The sequence below is a fragment of the Haliotis rufescens genome, unplaced genomic scaffold, assembly GCF_023055435.1.
Source record: "Haliotis rufescens isolate VD_foot unplaced genomic scaffold, xgHalRufe1.0.p SCAF_40, whole genome shotgun sequence".
Classification (NCBI taxonomy): Eukaryota; Metazoa; Mollusca; class Gastropoda; order Lepetellida; family Haliotidae; genus Haliotis; species Haliotis rufescens.
In genome coordinates, this window is record NW_025964113.1 from 1566357 (window position 1) to 1586075 (window position 19719).

Below are 19719 nucleotides of genomic sequence, written 5' to 3' on the forward strand. Positions count from 1 at the left end.
TAAGTACAAGATAACTTCGATCCAGAGGATTCACACGGCGCAAAGAAATTTTTCAGCATACTTACCTATTGAAGCAAGTACCTACACTGTCATAAAGAGCACATGTGTAACCCAGAGGATAAAACGAATCGTAATATGCATGTGGTACCTTTAGAATCAGGAATGTGAATATGAAAGTAGAAAACATATTATGAAAACAAAACCAGTAATGTTTTCAAGGAACAAGGAGTATTAAGTTGACACAATCATAGTGGTATACATGATACTGTTGACATTGATATATCTACAGTGGTAAAGTTATTAATATGTTTTCATAAGTAATTCTTTTCAAAGTAATAGCTTCATTGTTGTAATATTATTTAATAATGAAGTAGATCAGTGGAGACATGCAGATATTGTACAAATTGAAACCCACAATGTCGGCCCTCTCAACAGACAGACCCGCTACACGGAAATGGGTCAACGTTTCACCTCATCGAAATGCTGTATGGGGAGTAGGTCGGACAGAGTAAGACTGGCACCCTGCCTTTCACCTCCTAGCGGCTACCGTATTTTAGGGCTCAGTCACACATTCAGGATTTTACTGCCGTCCTTGATAGGACCATTCCCGATTAAAATTTGTTAAAATTCTGATCAAGATCCGTGATCTGTGATTCGTGGCGGGAAATTCACAAACAATCAGATATTGTTCAGGAAACGTCCCGATTCAGCCGTTTCCAGCCGAATTCGTCCCGATTCGTCCGTTCCCAATCCGATTTGTATCTTCCGCATAGTAAAAAAACGACCGAATTTGTCCCGACAGCGTCCCGATTCTCCCGAATACGATCCGACAGAGATTAGACAGTGGCCGGACAGTGAACCGACAAAGAGGGTTCGCATTCGGCAAGACCTGGACGCAGTCTGAACTCAATCGACAAGAAACGGCAGTGAACAATTCATGTCCGTTCATCATGACAGCGCCCCGATCCACAGGACACCGTCCAGACAACACAGGACATTGTTACGATTTTGATCCGATACAGCATAATCTGTCACGACAGAGTCACGATTGTAATCCGTAGAATGTTACGGACACACCATACTGTCGGGAGTGCTAGGCCGACCTCTCTGGACCTTTCCCGATCCGTAGGACTCTGTTACGAACGTATACGACTGCGTTCAGAGAATGATAGGGCATTCCAGATCATTGATGATAGTAATCCGACTTTTTCCCTTTTCGTGTCGTAGCGCTGTCTGATTTCAAAAGGGAGCCATAATCGGCACTGTGTGAACCTGGCCTTAAAGAGACAATGATTCAGTTTAACGCATGTCACAATTAACATCACTAATAACATCGTCTGTGTATGAGGCGGCGAATGGATCAGGTGGTCAGACTCGGTGACCTTGTTCATGGCGTGTCGTCGTAGCGTGACGCCTCGACGGCGTTGGACGTTGACACATTGTCAATCACTGGTTTGTCCAGACTCAATTATTTACAAGCTGCCGTTATTTGGCGGCGCTAGGCAACAAACAAACAAAAACATCGTCTTTAGAAACCACTCGCACCAATATTGAATGATCAACCACTGACGTCAACACGCGCATAACACAAGGACAAGTATAACTGTGGATATCTCAACACGTTTTGCTCTACCAGACGACTATATGGGGCACCATGTTTGTATAACAAAGAACGACATCCCTTATACGACCATTCTTTGAAGAACGTTTCAACAATGTTTGGTGACACTGTCATGTTGTAAGATATACTTGTAGGACTCTAGTGTAAAGAAGTTTCACCATGTTACAGTGGCCCCTGGAGAAATGCCCTCCTTTGTATGGCGGTACGGCCGTACGACAAACAGCGCATTGTGAACGCAACTGTGAGGGATCAACGCTACTTGTATGGCAATACCTGAACATATTGAGAATACTTGATTATATCCTTCATCGGTGACGCCTGCTATATGCTGTGCTATTTTCGAACAAATCTACACTGTGTGGCCATACCTGGACATATTGAGATATACTTATTATATCCTACATCGGTGAAGCCTGCTATATGTTGTGATATTTTCGAACAAATCTACACTGTGTGGCAATACCTGGACATATTGCGATATACTTATTATATCCTACATCGGTGAAGCCTGCTATATGTTGTGATATTTTCGAACAAATCTACACTGTGTGGAATACCTGGACATATTGAGATATACTTGATTATACCCTACATCGGTGAAGCCTGCTATATGTTGTGATATTTTCGAACAAATCTACACTGTGTGGCATTACCTGGATAAATTGCGATATACTTGATTATATCCTATATCAGTCAAGCCTGCTATATGTTGTGATATTTTCGAACAAATCTACACTGTGTGGCAATACCTGGATATATTGAGATATACTTATTATATCCTACATCGGTGAAGCCTGCTATATGTTGTGATATTTTCGAACAAATCTACACTGTGGCATTACCTGGATATATTGAGATATACTTGATTATATCCTACATCGGTGAAGCCTGCTATATGTTGTGATATTTTCGAACAAATCTACACTGTGTGGCAATACCTGGATATATTGCAATATACTTGATTATATCCCACATCGGTGAAGCCTGCTATATGTTGTGATATTTTCGAACAAATCTACACTGTGTGGCCATACCTGCATATATTGAGATATACTTATTATATCCTACATCGGTGAAGCCTGCTATATGTTGTGATATTTTCGAACAAATCTACACTGTGTGGCCATACCTGGATATATTGCGATATACTTATTATATCCTACATCGGTGAAGCCTGCTATATGTTATGATATTTTCGAACAAATCTACACTGTGTGGCAATACCTGGATATATTGAGATATACTTATTATATCCTATATCGGTGAAGCCTGCTATATGTTGTGATATTTTCGAACAAATCTACACTGTGTGGCCATACCTGGATATATTGCAATATACTTGATTATATCCCACATCGGTGAAGCCTGCTATATGTTGTGATATTTTCGAACAAATCTACACTGTGTGGCAATACCTGCATATATTGAGATATACTTATTATATCCTACATCGGTGAAGCCTGCTATATGTTGTGATATTTTCGAACAAATCTACACTGTGGCATTACCTGGATATATTGAGATATACTTGATTATATCCTACATCGGTGAAGCCTGCTATATGTTGTGATATTTTCGAACAAATCTACACTGTGTGGCAATACCTGGATATATTGCAATATACTTGATTATATCCCACATCGGTGAAGCCTGCTATATGTTGTGATATTTTCGAACAAATCTACACTGTGTGGCCATACCTGCATATATTGAGATATACTTATTATATCCTACATCGGTGAAGCCTGCTATATGTTGTGATATTTTCGAACAAATCTACACTGTGTGGCCATACCTGGATATATTGAGATATACTTATTATATCCTACATCGGTGAAGCCTGCTATATGTTATGATATTTTCGAACAAATCTACACTGTGTGGCAATACCTGGATATATTGAGATATACTTATTATATCCTATATCGGTGAAGCCTGCTATATGTTGTGATATTTTCGAACAAATCTACACTGTGTGGCCATACCTGGATATATTGCAATATACTTGATTATATCCCACATCGGTGAAGCCTGCTATATGTTGTGATATTTTCGAACAAATCTACACTGTGTGGCCATACCTGCATATATTGAGAGATACTTATTATATCCTACATCGGTGAAGCCTGCTATATGTTGTGATATTTTCGAACAAATCTACACTGTGTGGCCATACCTGGATATATTGAGATATACTTATTATATCCTACATCGGTGAAGCCTGCTATATGTTATGATATTTTAGAACAAATCTAATCTGTGTGGCCATACCTGGATATATTTGGATATATTGAGATATACTAATTATATCATACATCGATGAAGCCTGCTAAATGTTGTGATATTTTCGAACAACTCTACACTGTGTGGCAATACCTGGATATATTGCGATATACTTGATTATATCATACACCGAAAGTGACGCCTGCTATATGTTATGATATTTCCGGCCTCATCTGCACTGTGTGTCCATAGATGGATATATTTCGATATACATGGTTAAATTATTCATCGTTGGTGACAGATGCTAGATGAAGGCGAAATCTCGTGATATTTTTGTTCAAATCATCTTTCGTAGGTGACAATAATATTTTCAGTGGTTCGTGTGATATGACATCCTATTGCACACATTGGATGTGATAATATTGATAGTATATCAAGGTGAAGGATATATAAGAATACTTTTCAGAGGATCATTCAACCGTTAAATTGATGTTGTTCTCTTGTCGTTCACTTGTTCTGTCATTCTCTGATCCAAGATTTGATAGTTCGAAACAAGTGCCGTATGACATCATCTTCCTGCAATCCAATGAGTGACAATAAAGTCACGAAAACAGTGAATTTTATTTAACTCATAACCAAACTAATCAAGTAATTGTTTTGATTTATGTGTGTCTTTCCCCACTGTGCACCAATACTAGTTTGAGAATTTGAAATGCAGCGAGTATGACGAAGGTATTCAGGGTAACTTGTGGTTTAAATGTTTTGCAGTTGCAGCTGTAGATCTCTCCCGATCAGAAAGAAAGATTGGTGGCTCAGCAACAATTTGAAGTTTTGTGACTTTGGACTATAAAGTTAATTATTAAGTCTTTTTACTGCTCTGCTGACTTGGCAGCTTACAGCAAGTCATGGCGAGGCTTGGTGTTGTGTTTTTGGCATCCTGTCTGTCCATCTGTGTGTCTGGGAGTCTGTGTCCATCTGGAACAACAAGGAAGGTGTCCCTGAATGGAAAACTTGGGTCTCAGGAGTTTCCAAATATGTTTTTCATGGAAAATATTTTATCAAACATATCAAACCCATATGAGGATGTATATCTGGATATATCAGAAAATGCTATCACAGATTTGCCGTTTCAAGTGTTCGACAGTGGAATCTTTCAACGAGTTACGTCCTTCAATTTGTCAAACAATAACCTTACAAAGATATCAGAAGGGTTATTTAACCAGTTCAGATGTTTGAAAATATTGAATTTAGATAATAATGAACTTGAGAAGATTTCAAATGATACGTTTAATTATCTCAGTGAACTTGTGGAGCTCATACTCAAGAATAATGTTCTGACAAATCTTCCCTCAGGAATCCTTGGTACTGGTGAAGAGAACTCAAACCTGAGGAGATTTGATGCATCTCGGAACAGGATCAGATTCATTGGTGACAATGTCTTCCATAAGGGTCTGGTCTTTTTGAAGGAAGTTGATCTTTCTTATAACTACCTAGAGGCATTTGAGCCCTGGCCATACATTCCTATGATACCAATCTATTCAAATAAGCCAATGTTCTTCAATCTTCAGTATAATCACATCTCACGTTTCTCAAACACTCTGGGGTGGACAATGACCAGAGAGCCTAATGTGATAGTAGATCTTACACAGAACAGACTCAGGTACTTCAGGAAAGAGAATTTCAGTCAATATTTGGCCGGACAGATACCTACAGTATTTGATATGGATGTAATGGACTTAATTGTCCGGGACAACCCATGGTTCTGTGATTGTGGATTTCATTATTTATTGATGCAATTCATTGACACGTTCTACTATAGAATGTTCCAGAGCTTCATGAGCTGTGATGGTCCCAGTGAATTCAAGGGATACAATTTCTCTTATTTCTTCAATCATCCAGACCAACTGATTTGTAATATCACAGAAAGATGTCCTGCTGACTGCAAGTGTCAAGACCGACCTCATGATGGCTACATACTTGTGGACTGCTCCAGTGCAGGAGAATACGCCGACTTACCACAGGCTGTGCCTCCGGGGCCATTGTTTCTTCAACTGTCTCATAACAAAATAACTTCATTGTCTCACAGAGATTACCTACAAAATATCACAAAACTTGATGTGTCTTCAAATAAAATTTTACATTTGGAAGATTCCTTTCTTGAGAAAGTAACAAACTTGGAATATCTTGACATTAGAAACAACGGTTTAAAGGCCTTGCCGTCAAGAATTCAAAACTTTCGCATGTCATCCGTCAGGTTCAGTGGAAACCCACTCGTCTGCTCATGTGACACCATTTGGAAAAATGATTGGGTAAGACGTAATTCTGAGAACATGTCTTCTGACTTCCTGTCTCGTCACTTGTGCTATTACAATGGACGTTATTTACGTCTTGTCGATGTGACTTGGAACTCTCTCGTCTGTTATCGAGATATCGCCATTAGTGTCAGTGTGGTGCTTGGAGTGTTACTTATCATTCTGATCATTTGTACTGTCGTCTGCTGCAAGCGGAAATACGAGTGCAAGGTTTTGATGTATGACATTTTCCGTTTTCATCCATTTGACAAAGAATCATGTGACAATGCAGACGATGCTACGAAAATATATGATGTGTACCTGTCTATGGATAGGGAAAATGAAGACATCAGACTATGGGTGAAAGATGAACTTTTGAAACGACTCGAAAAAAAGTCAAAGTCTCGTCCAGTGTACAAGGTGTATTACCCCTGTCGCCAGGACGACTTTGGGGATAGTATAGCAGATCAGATGGTGGAGAACATCAACAAAAGTAGAAGAGTTCTTGCCATTGTAAATAGCTCCTATCTTCAAAACGGCTGGTCCATAGAAGAATTCGATCATGGACATGATCTTATGGAAAAAACTAAATCAGGTCGTCTGATTGTTTTGCTGCACGGTGACCTTGACCTCTCTACTGTGACACAGGAGCCATTGAAGACCTACTTAAGTGGACGTCAATGTTTAAATGTCTCTGACCGGTGGTTGTGGCAGAAACTAAGGTACGAACTGCCTCACAGATATCATAAAGATTACATCTTCTTTAACGTGAATGAGGCGGTGTAAGGGAAGATGTTACCTGGTGATTTCTGGATATGCCAGATTTTGACTGATCTCATTAAATCAGATCTTAAGGACATCCGTACTTATTTTTGTGTTTCTCATCTCAATGGTTTGTTCCAAGAGGGGGCGGAAAAAGAAACAAAAGGTGAAAAAGCTTCTTTTTTGCAGAATACCTATTCAAGGCTTAAGGTGAGGTGACATGGGGTTTAACGTCGCCTCCAAGATTATCGCACTTATATAGCGACGCGCATGTACGTGTATGTGTTTGTGTGGCTGCTTGTACTAGTCTGGACTGGTGCCGATTTATAGTGCTAGCACACTGAGATACCATGCCGTAGTTTAACATGAATACCTCACTCAGACACAGTATACTGACTCCGAGTCGACCAGTCCTTGTTTTAACCCCTTAATGTCCAGCGCCAGACAGGGTAACAACAAGTACCAACTTTTAACGTCTTTTGGTATGACGCGGCCGGGGATCGAACCCCGGACCTTCCGCTCTCTGGGCGGAAGTTCTACCACCAGATCACGGAGGCGGTCCTTTAAGCAGTTGGAATACGGTGACATGCATCAACCAAGTCAGCGATCCTGACCACCCGATCCCGTTAGTCGCATCTTACGAAAAGCATAGTCGCCTCCGGGCGGACGCTCTACCACTAGACCACGGAGGCGGTCTCAAGGCTTTAACAATCAAAACCAAGTATTTGACAATTTTAACATATGTCTGGTCGACTAATGAGAGCAGGGTGAGCCCGAAAACCGAAATTTAAACACATTGTGGATAGGGATCTGAAATGAAAGCACATGTAGATTAAAAAAGAAACCATCACCATCAAGTCATAATGTAATTATAAAACATCCTTAACATTGACATAGAACAGGTCCGAATCAGTTCTAAAGTCACTTTATTTTAAAACAAATATGTGTCTTCTGACATACGGAGCGGTCGGGTAGCCTGGTGGTTAAAGCGTTTGTTCGTCACGCCGAAGACCCGGGTTCGATTCCCGACATGGGTACAATTTGTGAAGCCCATTTCTGGGCGTGATATTGCTGTGATATTGCTGTAATATTGCTAAAAGCGGCGTAAAACCATACTCATTCACTCTCTCACACTTCTGACATAGTCTCGAGCAAAGTGGAACCGGATACTCTAGTGTATATTTACGAACAAGGGAAACACGTTCTACGCAGGTTTATCTCCAGATAGTTTCTTATATATGTTTTGTTTTTATTTATTAGAATGTCAGATGGACAGATCTAGTAAGGTTTAAACTTTACAGAAAAAAGGCAAAATATCCTTTCCATATTGAAGCAGAGTTCATATTTAAAATCATTCGTTCAATAAATTCCTACAATATTTGGTTGGTTGGTTTGTTATTTTAAGCCGCACTCATCAATATTCCAGCTCTATGACGGAGTTTGTAAATAATCGAGTCTGGACCAGACAATCCAGTGATTAATATCATGAGCATCGATCCACGCAAATGGGATCGATGACATGCATCAGCCAAGTCAGACAGCCTGACCACCCGATCCCGTTAGTCGCCTCTTAAGACAAGCACAGTCGCCTTTTACGGCAAGCATGGGTTGCTGAAGACCTATTCTACCCCGAATCTTGACGGGTTCCTACAATATGTACATGGATGTAATATCAAATGTTTGATTTCGATTTTCACAGCTGAACGCAAATAGGACAATTGCAGTCAGTAGTCTCACAGATGTCACGCAAATTGCAGAACTATTTCATATTATTAGCACTGAAAAAAACTGAGGTTTCTCCACCCCAAAAATAGAAATCAGAATGTCTTGAATATCTTTGAAATGGGACAGTAGATCGAAGCACGTACTGGTGTCTATTTTCAATAGTGGTAACTGATCGGTAAGGTTTGGCCAACCTTTCGGTTTCGTATATATTTTATGAAGTATGAAATGACAAAATATATGTACGAATAGATTGGATCACTGTTAATGTTACCAAATTGGCTCATTGCAAGTGAATCATGCATATAGGTTGATGAAGGTAAGCTTGAACAGGATGTGTTGGTTGGGGTCAAGCTTTTTAAGGTACAGATTCACCTCTCTTATCGCTGAGAGAATCACTGAAGGTTGTAGTCAGGTTTTCAAAATTGATGGTAACTTATGCCTACTTTAACGACCAAAGCTGCACCAACTCTGAACTTCACAAATACCGTCTGTGTCACTGCAACTGTCTTGTCATGTACTTTCTCAGACATCAACACCAGTCCCTGCTTTTTATATGAACTACAGTGGAGGCGAATCCTATATCGCAACACAGGAATAAAAGTAGCAAAGAGCTGCTTCCATTCCAAGACTCTTAAAAATGCATACTGTCATTTATATATACGACCGTGGTTTTCAAACCATTGTGAAACTTGATACTTTTTTCAAGAAGGGCCATACAAATACAGATTGACCGCGGATAAATTTATAAAAAAATTGCAGGCGGCGGGAGATGAAAACACAACAATAAGTAAGAACACCCTAACGTGTCGCGAAAAAACGAACTTTCATCCGACCAATCATAGCGTCGCAAATCACAAAAGTGGCAGTCGGAATATGTTTTGTTATCCTGCAATCTCGGAAAGGTTAACACGAGGTATTCCGAACGACTTTTATGGGCTTTACGACTGATTCTGTCAAAATCATCGTCTATCTCTCGCTTCAATGGGATAAACATTTGAACAAAAGATACATTGCGTAGCCCGCGGGAAGTACTGTCTTTTGACCTATATATATTGTTGCTAACGGCGATAAATGGTGCAGTCTGAGTATACAACAACAACACCAACAACAATAACAACATAAACAACAACAACTACACAGTCATTAATGTTACAGTGCAATACTTATCGTGGATAACATCAACGGGGGGGGGGGGGGGGTCCACGGGTGGCCCAGTCGTCTAAGGCGCCGCGATTCGCTGTGCAGGGTTGCGTCCCTTGGGCACGCCAGAAACCTATGATTGTGGGTTTGAATCCCGGTTCGCCCCAATTATGTTTCTAGGTTTGTCAGCACCATACCCGTGCTCGTGGGTTTCACCGAAGTGGTAAATGTCTGAGACATGCATCACTTCGGGCTTTCCTCCCACATTAAGCTGACAAGCAGCAATATAACTGGAATATTGTTAAAAGCGGCGTTAAACCCAACTCACTCACTCACTCATTTGATGCTGTGTCATTATTTTATGTAATTGATTTATGCATCACATAACTTACGCATGAGGACAAATTCAAATAAATACGAGGGAATAGCCTTGTCACTTGTCATGCACTAAATAAAAGCAGCCAAACCATTTCCATAACCAATAGAAATATCTGCTTAGTCGACTGTACGATTCCGACTTTATCATGAGCATGTGTTTATGAATCACTATCAAATAGTAATGATATCAGGTGTTCGCGAGAAGATGAGCGTATAGTTGGTTTATTTCGTTATTTGCTAAAATAATGCTATCAAGTGAAAATGTTTTCAAATAAAATATCATAATTTATTTTCAACTATTAACTATATGGGTAAGATAAAAAAATCTATCAACCAAATAATTTCATAAACTAAACAGTTACTAGATAACTTTTTAGAGATCGATAATATTTTAGGTATATTTGAAGGTTGTCTTTTCGCCATATAACACTTGAAATAGAAGGGAACTGAAGGATCTTTGTCAACATTTAAAAAAATCAGTACGAAAGTGCATAGGTATGATTAGCCAAAAGATTTTATTTTCTATACTGCAAACGGTTTGTGATAAAAAAAAAATTCTTCATTGATGACTTTCATCTGATGAAAGACAACCAACCAACCAACCGACCAACTAACCAGTGTATCGAGCGACTGATCTATCACTCACTCACTCACTCACTCACTCAATCTTTCATTTCTGTACGGAGGAGTGAGTGATTATGGTTTTACGCCGCATTTAGCAATATTCCGCACGCGCACGCTTTAACCACTAGACTACCCGACCGCCCCTTTGTACTGAGGAGGCCACACGCCCATCTATATGTCTAATGCCGGGTTTATTACATGATAGGGTGATTGATAATTTGCTGGTTCCTTGCCTCGTAACCAGAAACGACTGTATTCTACCTTGCTTTTATACATTTTATGGCGCGAAGTATATTAAAAAAAAATTCGTGACGGATACGGTATGATACGTTGTCTGAATAATTAGGGGCACGAGTTGCGTCCCTTGATCACACGCCAGAAAACCTATGATCGAGGGTTCGAGTCCCGGTTTGCCTCGATTATGTTTCTAGGTTTGTCAGCACCATACCCGTGCACGTGGGAAACGTCTGAAACCTGCATCACTTCAGGCTTTCTTCCCACATTAAGCCCACACGCCGTGATACAACGGGAATACGGTTTAAAGCGGCGTTAAACCGAACTTACTCACCCACCACATTAACATGTTTTTGTCACTACACGATATGCATATTGAGAGTGGTCTTTGCATAAAACACAAATTGCAAACCTCTTCGTTAGCTATTAGTAGATGTCGCAGTACTGTAAGTTTGCAAAAGGATCACTTGGGACTTCAGTTTTAACCTGAAAGTAACGAATCAAATTATTGACAAGCCTCCGAGGAACAATATACGGTTTATGGCTTATGACTATACAGCGCCGTACTCGTGATCACGCATAGACAAAACGGTCTTTGCATAAAACACAAATTTCAAACCCCATTGTTAGCTATATGTCCAGCATTGTAGCAGCCTCGAGGTTTACAAAGTATTGACACGCCTCCTAGGAATGGTATACGGTTTCTTGGAAAGGAAAGACGAAATGTGCAAGAACATTGGAACACCGACACAATGTCGGTCGAAATAGAAGATTCTACTACCGCTTCAAACAATACCGTATGCAAGATCTAGCCTGTCTCACAGTCCCTGAACCACATATTTTCCTTTCCGTCCAGCCGTTTCTGTGATGGAAAAGCACTAAATGAAGAAAGTCTCGATTTTCATCATGTTCCGAATCTCCCATCTCACTGGGACTCCTTTGCAATTTAAATGGAGGTTTTTATTGTCTCTCTGCATTCTATACAATATCAGGCAACGTATTTAAGCAAATGTGATCTATATTTAGTTCAGAACATTGTTAAACAGAAACTATAAAAGTGACAACAAATACACCCTTCCAGTTAATCACTTTAAAGATTATCAACTGTAGTACTGTGTCTAAATGTGATTATTAAATACATAATATATTACTTTCAGTGACACGTGAAGATCACTTATTCAATATACATATTTCTCTCTCTTCCCCCTCTCTCTCTCCCTCGCTCTTTCTCTCTCTCTCCCCCCCCCCCCCCCTCTCTCTCTCAGTAGCAACAAATACACCCTTCTACTTAACAGCTGCAAAGCTTATCAACTGTAGTACTGTGTCTAAATTTGATTATTAAATACACAATATATTACTTTCAGTGGCAAGTGAAGATCACTTATTCCTTATACATATCTCTCTCTTTCTCTCTCTCTCTCCCTCATTCTCTCTCTTTGTCTCTCTCTCAGTAGCAACACCCTTCTACTTAACAGCTGCAAAGCTTATCAACTGTAGTTCTGTGTCTAAATTTGATTATTAAATACACAATATATTACTTTCAGTGGCAAGTGAAGATCACTTATTCATTATACATATTTCTCTCCCTTTCTCTCTCTCTCTCCCTCCCTCTCTTTCTCTCTCCCTCCCTCTCTTTCCCCTCTCTCCCCTTTCTCTCTCTCTCTCCCCCTCCCTCTCTTTCTCACTCCCTCCCTCTCTTTCCCCTCTCTCTCTTTCTCTCTCTCTCCCCTCTTTCTCTCTTTTTTTTCTCTCTTTCTTTCTCTCAGTAGGAACACCCTTCTACTTAACAGCTGCAATGCTTATCAACTGTAGTACTGTGTCTAAAGTTGATTATTAAATACACAATTTATTACTTTCAGTGGCAAGTGAAGATCACTTATTCCTTATACATATCACTCTCTCTCTCTCCCTCATTCTCTCTCTCTTTTTCTCTCTCTCAGTAGCAACACCCTTCTACTTAACAGCTGCAAAGCTTAACAACTGTAGTTCTGTGTCTAAATTTGATTATTAAATACACAATATATTACTTTCAGTGGCAAGTGAAGATCACTTATTCATTATACATCTTTCTCTCCCTTTCTCTCTCTCTCTCTCTCCCTCCCTCCCTCTCTTTCTCTCTCCCTCCCTCTCTTTCCCCTCTCTCCCCTTTCTCTCTCTCTCTCTCCCTCCCTCTCTTTCTCACTCCCTCCCTCTCTTTCCCCTCTCTCTTTCTCTCTCCCCCTCTTTCTCTCTTTTTTTCTCTCTTTCTTTCTCTCAGTAGCAACACCCTTCTCCTTAACAGCTGCAATGCTTATCAACTGTAGTGCTGTGTCTAAAGTTGATTATTAAATACACAATATATTACTTTCAGTGGCAAGTGAAGATCACTTATTCATTATACATATTTTTTTTTCTCTCTCTCTCTCTCTTTCCCGTCTCTCTCCCTCTCTTTCTCACTCCCTCACTCTCTTTCCCCTCTCTCCCCCTCATTCTTTCTCTCTCTCTCTCTCTCTCTCTCTCTCTCTCTCTCTCTCTCTCAGTAGCACCACCCTTCTACTTAACAGCTGCTATGCTTATCAACTGTAGTACTGTGTCTAAATTTGATTATTAAATACACAATATATTACTTTCAGTGGCAAGTGAAGATCATTTATTCATTATACATATCACTCTCTCTCTCTCCCTCATTCTCTCTCTCCCTCCCTCCCCCTCTCTCTCTCTTTCTCTCTCTCTGGGGGAAAGGAAAGTCAAGGGTAGGGGGAGGGAGGAGATATAAGGTGAAAAGTTTCAGTCTGACCCAATGAGGCGGCACGCGGTACTTATAGAGAGCTTGTTTGAGGGAACCGATATGATGTCGTCGTCGAGAGAATACACCAAGACATGGCGACGCCTCTTGTTAAAATCCAACGAAAGAAAAGTGTGTGATAGCGCGAGTGTGTTCCGGCTGTGATGCAGTGGATAGTGAATAATACAGCCTGTCATTTCCAGCCAGGGAGTGTCACATTTAAACAGGGACCGGTACTGAATCCTGCATGTGTGTGTGTGTCATACATCAATATATTGGTTTCCCAGTCCACGTCTGTGTGCTCCAATTTCGTGGATGTGTGTGTACTGTTATAACGTCGTTGAGCGTTGGGATAAGTATCTTATATCACATACAGATGTAACGACTTATTTATCAAGAGTGTGTGTGACTACGACTGGATGATAATGCTATGTATACCATGACTGTGTGTGGCGGTTGCTGATGCTCTGATACACGAAGGATACTGTATTTAGGTCAAGGCAACGGACCAGGCAATGCATGCAGAAAAACACATGGGGAATATGCCTCGCTCAAAGGAATGATCATGAAATATTGCGCAACGGTAGGACATTATTCTGATCTGTTGGGGCAGAAACGCCACGAATGTTACAGTGTCAACTGAGGGGGCTGTTAAAATCCTGCTGAACCATTATGTACTTTTAAAGAATTTTATTGGAAACGTACACACTAGGATAAGGAATCCAAGTCTTGATTCAGTTCGTAGGTAACGTGAATTACGGCATACATACTTCATTCAGTCAAATAGTGAGTCGGAGTATATATATCACCGTATACATCATAAATGAAAGTTTGACGTCAAGATAAATATATCGAGCTATTACAAGTAAACGCCATCAGAAAAGACGAAACATCCTAAGTCAAGACGTTACCACAGTAGTGTGATTTAATGGTGCTTCTCTGTCAACATACATGTATAACATGACAGTGCACCATGACATACTTGACCTTCTGAAGTAAGCCTGACCACCATTGTGACATGCGGTATTCTGACCGAGGAATAAACACTCAGCAAGACATTCTGCAGGAAGATGATGTGACTTTTAAAGCAGTGTTTATTTCTTCAAATGACTTGTTTCACCATTGACAAGGTTTCATCCGCCTCATCTCATGAATTGCCTTTCTTATATCAGTTGGGATCTACTCTCCATATTAACACCATCAATACCAATGAAGAAAATTTGGCGAATGTTGTGATTTGAATTGAAAAGGCCTAAGTTATGTATCATATTCCATCATCAGTTTATCTATTCAACTCGGACACCTTACACACCACAGTAAGAAGATCCCTCTCCATCAGACATAAAGCTTTCAGCAACATGGATTAACAATTTGAAGTGTTGCACTTGATGTCTGGGACCAATTCAAGAATAAAGACGTAGTGGTTCAACTCATCTTCTGAACTGGGCAGCTACTAAGTCATGGCGAGGCTTGGTGTTGTGTTGTTGGCATCATGTCTGTCCATCTGTGTGTCTGGGAGTCTGTGTCCATCTGGAACAACAAGGAAGGTGTCACTGAATGGAAAACTTGGGTCTCAGGAGTTTCCAAATCTATTTTTCATGGAAAATATTTTATCAAACATGACAAACCTGGGGGAGGATGTACATCTGGATATATCAGAAAATGCTATTACAGATTTGCCGTTTCAAGTATTCAACCACACAATCTTTCAACGAGTTACTTCCTTGAATTTGTCAAACAATAACCTAACAAATATATCAGAAGGGTTATTTAACCAGTTCAAGTGTTTAAAAATCTTAAATTTAGCTGATAATGAACTTGAGATGATTTCAAATGATGCATTTAATGAACTCAGTGATCTTGTGGAGCTCATACTCAAGAATAATGTTCTGACAAATCTTCCCTCAGGAATCCTTGGTACTGGTGAAGAGAACTCAAACCTGAGGAGATTTGATGCATCTCGGAACAGGATCAGATTCATTGGTGGCAATGTCTTCCATAAGGGTCTGGTCTTTCTGAAGGAAGTTGATCTTTCTTATAACTACCTAGAGGCATTTGAGCCCTGGCCATACATTCCAAGGATATCAAAATATACAAATAAGCGAATGTCCTTCAATCTTCAGTATAATCACATCTCACGTTTCTCAAACACTCTGGGGTGGACAATGCTCAGAGAGCCCAATGTGATAGTAGATCTTACACACAACAGACTCAGGTACTTCAGGAAAGAGAATTTCAGTCAATATTTGGCCGGACAGATGCCTACAATAGCTCACATAGGTGAAATGGGGATCATTGTCCGGGACAACCCATGGTTCTGTGATTGTGGATTACATTATTTATTGATGCAATTCATTGACACGTTCTATTATAGTATGGCCCAAAACTTCATGAGCTGTGATGGTCCCAGTGAATTCAAGGGATACAATCTTTCTTATTTCTTCAATCATCCAGACCAACTTATTTGTAATATCACAGAAAGATGTCCTGCTGACTGCAAGTGCCAAGACCGACCTCATGATGGCTACATACTTGTGGACTGCTCCAGTGCAGGAGAATACGCCGACTTACCACAGACTGTGCCTCCGGGGCCATTGTTTCTTCAACTGTCTCATAACAAGATCACTTCATTGTCTCGCAGAGATTACCTACAAAATATCACAAAACTTGATGTGTCTTCAAATAACATTTTACATTTGGAAGATTCCTTTCTTGAGAAAGTAACAAGCCTTGAATATATTGACATTAGAAACAACAGCTTAAAGACCTTACCGTCAAGAATTCAAAACGTTCGCATGTCATCCGTCAGGTTCAGTGGAAACCCACTCGTCTGCTCATGTGACACCATTTGGATAAATGATTGGGTAAGACGTAATTCTGAGAACATGTCTTCTGACTTCCTGTCTCGTCACTTGTGCTATTACAATGGACGTTATTTACGTCTTGTCGATGTGACTTGGAACTCTCTCGTCTGTTATCGAGATATCGCCATTAGTGTCAGTGTGGTGCTTGGAGTGTTACTTATCATTCTGATCATTTGTACTGTCGTCTGCTGTAAACGGAAATACGAGTGCAAGGTTTTGATGTATGACATTTTCCGTTTTCATCTTTTTGACCAAGAACCATGTGATAAAGCAGACAACACTTTGAAAATATATGATGTGTACCTTTCTATGGATAGGGAAAATGAAGACATCCGACTTTGGGTGAAAGATGAACTTTTGAAACGACTCGAAAAAAAGGCAAAGTCTCGTCCAGCATACAAAGTGTATTACCCCTGTCGTCAGGACGACTTTGGGGACAGTATAGCAGATCAGATGGTGGAAAACATCAACAAAAGTAGAAGAGTTCTTGCCATTGTAAATAGCTCCTATCTTCAAAACGGCTGGTCCATAGAAGAATTCGACCTCGCACATCGTCTTATGGAAGAAACTAAATCAGGTCGTCTGATTGTTTTGCTGCACGGTGACCTTGACCTGTCTACTGTGACACAGGAGCCATTGAAGACCTACTTAAGTGGACGTCAATGTTTGAATGTCTCTGACCGGTGGTTGTGGCAGAAACTAAGGTACGAATTGCCTCAAAACCTTTGAACCAACCCGATTTCTGCGTCCAGAGGGAGCCTCATGAGTGGTATCAGTAATACCAGAACTTCCCTTGACATCTCCTTGAGAGAAACTGCTGGGTAGATTCAGCTCAAACTGAAGACAACAAAATAAGGAGTGTGTGAGTTGCATTTAAGTCGTCTTTGACAGTATTTGTATGTATATGAAGGTCTGTCCACATATTGTGGATGTAAGCCCAAAGTGACGCAGGTTGCTCTAGATTATTACAATGCTATTGATCCTTTTGTTAAAATAATTATTATTGCATTTATAAAGGGTATTTTGGACGATTTTCAGGTGATTAGTTTTGTCCAGAAAACAATCAAGTTACTCATTACAGTGATGTAAAGTGGTTTGCGTCCCATTTCTGCATACAACATATAAAGTTGAGAACTCTCTTCAATAGGTAACAATAATTTATTTTTTAACAAGATTTTTAACAAATCAAGGTGAATCTTTTCCATTAGAGTGCAGTTTGCAAAACTCAGATTTCTGAACCAAGAGTAAGGATGGGGATAACCATTTTTTTGCCATAATCCGAATGCTTTTTCAAAATCAATAAAAGCACAGAATAACTTTTTGTTTTGTGTTTTCAAAATAAGACTATACAGATTGAAGATATGGTCACTCGTAGAATATCCTTTCCAGAACCCAGCTTGAAATTCAGAGAGGGTTTCAGTGCAATCAAGAAAAGAGTGAGTGAGTGAGTTGGTGATTGAGTATGGTTTTACGCCGCCTTTAGCAATATTCCATCAATATCACGGACACCAGGGGACACCAGGGGACACCAGAAATGGGCTTCACACATTGTCCCCATGACGGGAATCGAACTCGGGTCTTCGGCGTGACGAGCGAACGCTTTAACCACTGGGCTACCCGACCGCCCATCAAGAAAAGAAGTTAGTCTGTTGTTAAGACAGATGTAAATAACTTGCTCAGACACGATAGGAGTGCTGTGGGTCTATACTTCTTTGGGTCATTTAAATCACCTTTATATCTCTAAATGGGTCTTAAAGTATTCGGTCATCTTCTGTACCTTCCTTCAGTATTTTCTGGAATGATCAACTGTAATTTATGTGTAAGTCATTAAACTTTTGTTGTAGTTTATCGCGATATGTATTACTTTATTTAATCACGGTCTTTATATGAACGACTAGCATGCAGTAAAGGCTTTTTATTGTTAATAGCTTTCCTCTTGTTAAATAATGTCCTGCTTTGGAATATTTCCCACGGGCAAGCTTGCATTCACGTCCAAACCATGGTTTACTTTTCCTTTAAGGTTTGTTATTAGATCTCTATGTATATTCCCAAAGAGCAACATTAGCAGCTGAGCTTAACATAGCACTTATCGTACTGACAACACCATTCAGTTGATTTTCTATACCATTATCTATGGGCAAGAGTGTTTTGTTGTTTAACCTGGGACAGGCGGTCTGTGAAAAATCGAGTCTGGACCAAACAATGGGCAAGTTTGTGATTGCATCACAGAGCTTCTCAATATCATATGTTTGAATTTGGGCTACACACTGGTCAACGAGTCTCTTGTCCCATTTTGGGGTTATCACATTATCATAGGTGTCCTCTTCTTTTGTGCCAGAAGAGAGTTCAATGCAGTGTCAGGGTAGAGTGTATATCTGAGAATACAAGATGGCAGCCGAATGATGCAGTACAGATGGCGCTTCAGTGTCATACGAGGGAAGTGATGTTATAGGATTATAGGCCACGCGTTTGTCAAGATGTGTATAACTGTATGACAATATCACCGCGGGAATTCGGATTCCTTGACATTTCGTTATTGAGTAAACAGGAGCTTTTGTAGATGTTTTAGATTTGGAAAAAATATTTAGTGACATGTATATAAAGTACAAAAAAATAAACATGTTTGTATTTTGAATATCATATTTGTCAGATATTCAGCAACTGGTTTGGTTTAGATCTTAAACACTAGAGGCGAATGTATAACATCACACAATGAGGTGAGTTACACAGTCTTGTGTGTATTCTATGAATAATCACCAATTTAATATTTCTGGCGCTTTCACTCTTCCCTGATTTCTAACTCGTGAGTGACAGTGTCAAGGAAGCCATGTTGTCCCTCAAACCGGTTTAAACTATTTAACAATGTGTGCTGTAGACCATTTCATTAAAGTGCACTTCCTGGTATACTCTTACGTCGCCCTTTATAAAACCACAACGGAGCATGTCAACCAATCACATCGCAAGCTCCGAGTAATGAGGGAAACCCATCGGAGCTCCGGAAATACTGCTGTTGAGTTTAAAGTGTCCGTTGACATTTGTTGCCTCATTTTAACTTTAACATGATTCACAGCCCCCATTTGGCCCATATACATA

At 40.0% G+C, this 19719-nt stretch overlaps 1 protein-coding gene across 1 annotated transcript; it reads left to right on the top strand.

Annotated features, from left to right (window-relative positions):
• Positions 1-3749: 3749 nt before the first annotated feature.
• LOC124138243 lies at positions 3750-17939 on the top strand. The gene is made up of 2 exons (XM_046504801.2): positions 3750-6917; positions 15219-17939. The coding sequence occupies exons 1-2, from the start codon at positions 4750-4752 to the stop codon at positions 17353-17355; spliced, it is 4305 nt and encodes a 1434-aa protein (XP_046360757.2). The 5' UTR covers positions 3750-4749; the 3' UTR covers positions 17356-17939.
• The last annotated feature ends 1780 nt before the right edge of the window (positions 17940-19719 follow it).